Below are 7,281 nucleotides of genomic sequence, written 5' to 3'. Positions count from 1 at the left end.
GAACCCCCATCCCTACTGCAGCTGGAGGAGTTCTTCCAGTCTCTGTGCTCCCCTGGGGCGAGAGAGGTCAAGCAAGCCGTTGGGTGGGAAAAGAGAACTGGAGGAAGTTGACAGGGATGGGCGGGGCCCGGGGGGGGTGCTGACCAGGAACCCAGCTTCCTGCTCAGTACCCAGGCATCCAGCCCCCGGCTCACCCCCACCCCTTTCAGCCCCTACTCCCCTCAGGAACTCAGGGTTCCGGCCCTCCTCCCAAATCCCAGCTACCCCTCCCCCATCGGTTTCTCCCCTCCAGGGGATGGAGGCTGAGAGACCCCAGGAAGAAGAGGATGGTGAGCAGGTGAGCTCGGCACCGGGTTGGGGAGGCTGGCATTGGGAGAGAGGGAGGCGAGAGGACCTGAGGCAGAGACTGAGTAATGGTGGACTCAAGGGACTTGGACAGGCTTGGGCACAGAGGCAGGAACAGAGACGCAGAGAGAGGAAATGGGCTGCTGGCCTAGCCCTCTGCCCACCCCACCCCCACTTGACTGGAACGGATGTCTCTCAGCATCAGGGCCCCCATCAGGATGAGCATGGCTGGCCCCCTGTGAACACCAGCAATCGGCCTTGGCGATCTGCTCCTCCGTCCCCTCCTCCTCCAGGGTCCCGCCACACAGGTACCCCCACCCACCCAAGGAGCTCCCTGACCCTGGTGCCCACATCCTTCCTGATCCCATGACCAAGGCTCAATCCATCATGGGCTCTCTCCCCACCTCCTCCGGACTCCCCATCACACCCCCTTAGCTCTGACGCCCCCATACACACACACCCACCACTGCTGTCTGCCAAATTCTCTGGGTCTCTGAGCCCTCCCCCTCCTCTCCCCAGCGCTGGGGCCCCGCTCGGCCTCCCTGCTCTCCCTGCAGACTGAGCTCCTTCTGGACCTGGTGGCTGAGGCCCAGTCCCGCCGCCTAGAAGAGCAGAGGGCCACCTTCCATCCCCCCCAGAACCGTCCAAGCCTAGGCCGAGCCCCGCCCCGGCCTCTTGAGGACAGAGAACAGCTCTACAGCACCATCCTCAGTCACCAGGTGAGACACCCATCCCCTCCCCTCCAGGAGGCAAGACCCAGGCTTCTTGGTCTCTTGGCCCCTGTTCTCTTTGGGGGTCCTACCCCTCCTTCTCCCCAGGCATCTGCCCCCCCGCCCCGCCAGGTCCTACTCCCCCTACCCGCATCACAGGTGTCCTATATGCCCCTCACACCAGCCCTGGCTCCTTTCAAGCCCTGCTCCTCTTAGAACCTCACCAACAACTTCCCCTCCCTCCACTCCTCCAGAGCCAGCGGATGGAAGCCCAGCGGTCAGAGCCTCCCTTACCCCCAGGGGGACAGGAGCTCCTGGAGTTGCTGCTGAGAGTTCAGGGTGGGGGTCGAATGGAGGAGCAAAGATCCCAGCCCCCCACACACACCTGCTGAGACTTGAGCCCCACCAGCCCCTCTGCACTCCTGGGGCTCAAAAGCTGGGCAGCCCACTGCATGCCCTCAACCCTGCCAGGCAGGGGCACCAGAGACTGGAAGACCCAGCAGAAATCTCAATATTCATCGCCCTCATCCACCTTTCCTGGGAACTGGAGCGGGTGAAAGTCCTCAAACCCTGGGAATAGTCAAGGTAGGATGGACATTTAACTCCCTCCATGACCAAGTATGTAGGAGCTTGAGGCCATGAGAGGATCCCAGCCACAGTGGGACACCTCACCCTCTCCTCTGATCTCAGGGAGTGGCTGGGAGTCTTGGTCCTGAACTGTGGGGACACCCCCAGTAGTCAAGCCACCAGGCAGGATCTGAGGGGCTCATTTCCCAGAGGAAAGGCAAATCTCCCAAGGTTTTCACCTGAGAGGCAGTTCCACCCTCCTTCTCAGTAAGAAGAAAGGAAGAGAGGGCACAGCAAAGACATAAAAACTGTTCTCCCACCTCCATCACCGGCACACCCAGCCCCTGGACTGAGGGGCCTACAGGCTGTGAATGGACATTTAGCCCTGCCCACCCTCCCTTCCCACTGCTGTTCTGAGCTGTCTGATGTTTGGTTATATGAATAAATGTAATTCTCCTCTGGACTGAAGACTGGTGTCTCGAGGGTGGCGGGGTGGAGGGTAGGAGGGTGAGGCCGGAGGCCACCACTCTCCCCAGTCTGGCCAGAGGCCAGCTTCCCTCCCTGGCTGGTTAATTACTGGCTCATTAAGCAGCGGCTGGAGACCTCCCTAATTATCTCCCCCAGCCCCCCTCTCCTGGTTTTAATTAAGTAGAACAGGGAGGGGAGTCATTAGGATAAGAAATATGAACTAAGCTGTCTGTGAACCCAGGCATTCCAGCGGCCAGAGTCCTCATCAGCTAGATCCCGGATTCAGAACCCAGGTGCAAGGCCCCCCAGCCTCCAACACGCCCCCCGCTTCAAGGCCACAGAAGTCCAGCCCCTGGGACCTTCCCTTATTTTCCCCACGGGCTAGTCTCCTCCCCTCGTCCCCTCTCCCCTCCTCCACTCGTCTCCGTTCCTCCGTTTCTGTGTGTCTCTCTCCGCCCCCAGCTCCTCCCTGTTCCTCCTCTCTTCTCCCCTCCTCTTCCTCCCCGGCTCCCCTCCCCCAGCCTCCCTCCCTCTCTCCCCTCCTTCTCTCTCCTCCCTCCTCCCTCTCTCTCACACACACCCCCGCTTGGGCCTCCTCTCTCTCTCTCTCCCTCTCTCTCTCTCTCTCTCCGGCTCCATTTTCTCCGCCGCCGGGGGCCGGGGTCTCCTGTGGGGGGCCCAGACGGTACCCCAGGTCTCCCTTCAGGGCCGGGGTGAACCCCCGGGAGAGCCGGGAGGGGGGGAGACGGGCGGGGGTTGGGGTGGAGGGAGCAGCGGCCCCAGCGAGTTTGGGGGGGAAGTAACCAGGCGCGGGGGGGGGAGGGGCGGAGCAGGGAGGGGGCCTCAGGGCCCCCCCCCAACCATGGACGAGCGGCTGCTGGGGCCGCCCCCTCCAGGCGGGGGCCGGGGGGGCCTTGGATTGGTGGGTGGGGAGCCTGGGGGCCCTGGCGAACCTCCCGGTGGTGGAGACCCCGGTGGGGGTAGCGGGGGGGTCCCGGGAGGCCGAGGGAAGCAAGACATCGGGGACATTCTGCAGCAGATAATGACCATCACCGACCAGAGCCTGGACGAGGCCCAGGCCAAGTGAGTGCCCCCAACCCGGTCCCCACACAGACCCAGCAGAAGCCCCATTCACAAGCTCTGAATCTTCTGGGAGCCCCCCAACTCCAGGACCCTCCCCAGGATACTACAGCTCTTCTCTCTTCTCCTTACTCCCGGGAGAGCCCCAAGATAAGTGATCCCTCTCAAACCTTCCTTCACCCCCAGTCCCTGAAACCTTCAAAAAGGGGAACGCTAGGTGGTCTCCCCCCCAGTCTCTCACTGACCCCCGCCCACACACACACACATACACACACACACACACACACACACACACTCCCCTGGAACATCTTTCCATCTCCAGAGCCCTCTTCTGGCTCCCAGACTAAGAAACAGCTATGCTGTCTTCTCCCCTAACTCTCCAGCCCACCCTCATCCTAGGGGCCTCCACACCCCTTCCCAGGACTGTGACCCTTTCTCTCCATGCATGGCCCAGCCTCCAAGGGTCCTCACTCACCCTTTGCCCCTGCTCAGCTGACACTAGGAGCATCAGAGCCTCCCAGCCTGCTCAGTCCCAGGACCCTTCACACACCTCTATACTGAACTCCCCACTTAAGCTCAGCACCCCTAACCCCCTCTGGCACCTCAAGCTCTGACTCTTCTCCCCAGCCTCCTCCTGTCTTCCGCTGAAATTTACCTAGTCACTCTCATTTCTGCAGCCATTCCCCAAATCCCCTCTGTACCCTTCTAGACCATCTCCCACAGCCTCCACCCGGCCATGGTGCCTTTAGCCTACTGCACCTTCCCTCCTCCGTCCAGCCACAGCCAAGCAGCTTCCCCACGTCTCCACACTCTGGGAGCTGAGCTCTTCCCAAGAACCCCCCAACTCCATTCGGCCTCCAATCCTGCTTTCCCCCGCCACAGATTTACCCACCACCTCCCTTATTCCCAGGCTCCCCTCTCTTACCCTCATGGGTGTGTCGTTTTGTGGTTGTCTTTCCCACTCCCCCATTTCTGTAGCCTCTCAATTTTTCTCTCCCATTCCTCCCAAGGAAACACGCCCTAAACTGCCACCGAATGAAGCCTGCTCTCTTTAGCGTCCTGTGTGAAATCAAGGAGAAAACCGGTACGTGGGTCCCCCCTTCTGGTTCCTCAGCTCCGGGGACAGAACTCTGTTCACTACAGAACTGGGGCTACGAGTTTGACAACTTGGGGCCCTGAGGAAAGTGTGGGTCAGGAAGATTGCTAAGGGGGGCCTGGGAGGGAACCCAGGCCTGGAGACTTGGGTCTCCAGGAGGCACCAGGAGGGCTGAGAGCTGGGTGTGGGGTCCCGGGGTCCCTAAGTCCACTCGCCTGCACGCTAGGCCTCAGCATTCGAAGCTCCCAAGAGGAGGAGCCTGTGGACCCACAGCTGATGCGCTTGGACAACATGCTTCTGGCAGAGGGTGTGGCTGGGCCTGAGAAAGGGGGTGGCTCAGCGGCAGCAGCTGCGGCCGCCGCAGCCTCCGGAGGCGGCGTGTCCCCTGACAACTCCATTGAACACTCGGACTATCGCAGCAAACTTGCCCAGATCCGCCACATTTACCACTCGGAGCTGGAGAAGTATGAGCAGGTGAGGAGAGGAAGCTGGAGTGGGTGGAGGGAGAGGCCCTTAGGGGGAATCCCAAGGCCAGGGGGCTCCTCCTCACCAGGCCACGGGCCCCCACTGCAGGCATGTAACGAGTTCACAACCCACGTCATGAACCTGCTGAGGGAGCAGAGCCGCACGCGGCCTGTGGCACCCAAGGAGATGGAGCGCATGGTGAGCATCATCCACCGGAAGTTCAGCGCCATCCAGATGCAGCTCAAGCAGAGCACCTGCGAGGCCGTCATGATCCTGCGTTCCCGCTTCCTGGACGCCAGGTGGGGCTCAGGGCCCCAGGCCAGCCCCCAGCACCCAGCTCCTTCACGTTCTTCTCCAAGCCTCTGGGCCCCCAGGTTGCGCTGCGCAGCACAGCACTATACTCCGTGACAGCGGCGCTCTCTGGAGTCAATCAGCGTGGTGGCCCTGCCGGGACACCCACATCCTCCTCACCACCCCCTCTCTCCTCTGTAGACGGAAACGCCGTAACTTCAGCAAACAGGCCACTGAGGTCCTGAATGAGTATTTCTACTCCCACCTGAGTAACCCATATCCTAGTGAGGAGGCTAAGGAGGAGCTCGCCAAGAAGTGCGGAATCACTGTCTCTCAGGTACTGGGGAGGCAAGGGGAGGAGTTTTGGGGGCACAGCACTCTCCCATCCTGTTGACTAAGGTGTTTACAGAGGGGCAGGTTCCCACCTGACCCTCCTTTCTGCCCCACACCCCACAGGTCTCCAACTGGTTTGGCAACAAGCGGATTCGCTATAAGAAAAATATTGGAAAGTTCCAAGAGGAGGCAAACATCTATGCCGTCAAGACCGCTGTGTCAGTCACCCAGGGAGGCCACAGCCGCACCAGCTCCCCGACACCCCCTTCCTCCGCAGGTGGATCCCGCTGCCACCCTGGCTGGCTGTTCTGCACGCTTCCTGCTTTTGTTCCAGCTTCCTATCTAGGCAGGATCATAGCAGAGAGGGGGCCTTCTGGGGTGAGAGGGACCAAGCTGAGATGGGGTGGGAATATCAGGGGACAGAGGCCACCCTAGTGAAGTTACTTCTGCCTTTCTTCCAGCAAGTGGCCAGGGGAGGCTCAGGAACAGCCCGCTCTTTCTGAGTGTTGCAATGTTGTTTGGTGGAGAATTTGCGTATGGTGGCCCACCCCCAGAGAGCTAGTTCAGGGGGCTTTTTGAAAACTGAGAGCTGTGGTGAGTCTCCCGTCTGCCATCACAGGCTCTGTTACACTCTTCCCTAATTCCCCCTCTGCTCCCCCAAGGCTCTGGCGGCTCTTTCAATCTCTCAGGATCCGGTGACATGTTTCTGGGGATGCCCGGGCTCAACGGAGATTCCTACTCTGCCTCCCAGGTCAGGTGGTCCATCTCGCCTTGAGTAGGGCTTTCCCAAACTCAGTTTCCCTACTTTAGGATATGAGACTTTTTTTCTTTTGAGGCTTCTCACTTTGTCCTATCCTCCTTTGTTGCCTGCAGGTGGAATCACTCCGACACTCGATGGGGCCAGGGGGCTACGGGGATAACCTCGGGGGAGGCCAGATGTATAGCCCTCGGGAAATGAGGGTGAGTACCTGAAGCCCCTCTCTCCACCTCTCACCAGGATGGGAGGGCCTTTTCCCTGGCAGCGCTGTCCCCTGTGCTGGGTTTCCTAAAGCCCTACCCCAACTGTCTGCCTCTTTTTCCAGGCAAACGGTGGCTGGCAGGAGGCTGTGACCCCGTCCTCAGTGACATCCCCGACAGAGGGACCAGGGAGCGTTCATTCTGACACTTCCAACTGATCTCGCCCCTCAGGGCCACAGGGGTTAGGGGCTCACAAGGCACCTCTTGAAGAGGACGCAGGCATCCGGAGGACAAAACCCAGACAAAGGAGAAGCACAAGATAGAGAAGGGCAAACGGAGTCAATCCCCTCCCTGGCCAGACTCTCTCAGTGCTGGGGGTGCTGACTACATGGCAGGGAAGATGGGGCCCCTTAAGGGGAAAGTGGGGTCTGTCTCCCCCTTTTTTCCTTTTTTCATTCTTTTTTTTTCTCCCCCTTTTTCTCTCACATAGAAACACACGCACCCAGAATCCTATTTTTCAGATCTTTCCTCTCCTCCTCTCTCATACACGCACGTACAACTATTCTGTTTCTCTCTCTCTCTCTCTGGGCTCCCCCACTCTCCTTCCCTCACCCCACTTATCTGCTCTGGGATCTGTGGAGATGCCAGCCCTGCCCAGCCAGAGATGCCAAAAATGGGGACATGACTTCTGGACAGAGGACGTGGGCCACGCCCCCTGTGCCTCCCCACCCCCTGCCCCTCCAGACGGCTTTATTACCTCATACGCAGCTCATCTTAAACCAATAGAATCGCTCGGTGGACGGGAGTGTCTGACTCAGATATCTACCTCGGAGGGAGTTTCTGCTACTTTAGGGAATTGTTGACTGGGCTTTGGGGTTGAACTTTTTTTTTAAGGAAAGAAAAATTAACCCTGGGATCCATCTGTATTTTTTTTAATTTTTATTTCGGGGATTTTTGGTGGTGGTGGTG

General features: G+C 59.6%; 2 protein-coding genes across 3 annotated transcripts; both read left to right on the top strand.

Moving 5' to 3' along the window:
- The first annotated feature begins 207 nt into the window (after positions 1–207).
- GPSM3 (G protein signaling modulator 3) lies at positions 208–4,173 on the top strand. Of its 2 annotated transcripts, XR_009701556.1 has the most exons (5): positions 208–337; positions 545–653; positions 865–1,064; positions 1,310–1,640; positions 3,204–4,173. XR_009701556.1 is itself a non-coding variant. In XM_061196080.1 (4 exons), the coding sequence occupies exons 1-4, from the start codon at positions 296–298 to the stop codon at positions 1,445–1,447; spliced, it is 489 nt and encodes a 162-aa protein (XP_061052063.1). In that variant the 5' UTR covers positions 208–295; the 3' UTR covers positions 1,448–2,079. The 2 variants fall into 2 exon arrangements, 1 of the variants encoding a protein (XP_061052063.1); XM_061196080.1 differs by lacking the exon at positions 3,204–4,173 and having other exon boundaries at positions 1,310–2,079.
- Positions 2,953–7,070, top strand: PBX2 (PBX homeobox 2). Its single transcript, XM_061196079.1, has 9 exons — positions 2,953–3,173; positions 4,181–4,254; positions 4,493–4,740; positions 4,840–5,030; positions 5,224–5,359; positions 5,479–5,632; positions 6,018–6,106; positions 6,229–6,315; positions 6,438–7,070. Exons 1-9 carry the CDS (start codon positions 2,953–2,955, stop codon positions 6,528–6,530), a joined length of 1,293 nt encoding a protein of 430 aa, XP_061052062.1. The 3' UTR covers positions 6,531–7,070.
- The last annotated feature ends 211 nt before the right edge of the window (positions 7,071–7,281 follow it).

The sequence above is a fragment of the Eubalaena glacialis genome, chromosome 7 (genome assembly GCF_028564815.1).
Source record: "Eubalaena glacialis isolate mEubGla1 chromosome 7, mEubGla1.1.hap2.+ XY, whole genome shotgun sequence".
Taxonomy (NCBI): domain Eukaryota; kingdom Metazoa; phylum Chordata; class Mammalia; order Artiodactyla; family Balaenidae; genus Eubalaena; species Eubalaena glacialis.
This window is presented reverse-complemented; position numbering and strand designations above follow the sequence as displayed.

Excerpts from the sequence above, each read along its gene's own strand:
- GPSM3 (XM_061196080.1), top strand. The coding sequence starts at position 296 with ATGGAGGCTGAGAGACCCCAGGAAGAAGAGGATGGTGAGCAG. Across the intron at positions 338-544 it reads AAGAAGAGGATGGTGAGCAG|CATCAGGGCCCCCATCAGGA; the intron begins GTGAGCTCGGCA and ends GATGTCTCTCAG. Across the intron at positions 1,065-1,309 it reads GCACCATCCTCAGTCACCAG|AGCCAGCGGATGGAAGCCCA; the intron begins GTGAGACACCCA and ends CCACTCCTCCAG.
- PBX2 (XM_061196079.1), top strand. The coding sequence starts at position 2,953 with ATGGACGAGCGGCTGCTGGGGCCGCCCCCTCCAGGCGGGGGCCGGGGG. Across the intron at positions 4,255-4,492 it reads TGAAATCAAGGAGAAAACCG|GCCTCAGCATTCGAAGCTCC; the intron begins GTACGTGGGTCC and ends CCTGCACGCTAG. Across the intron at positions 5,360-5,478 it reads GCGGAATCACTGTCTCTCAG|GTCTCCAACTGGTTTGGCAA; the intron begins GTACTGGGGAGG and ends CACACCCCACAG.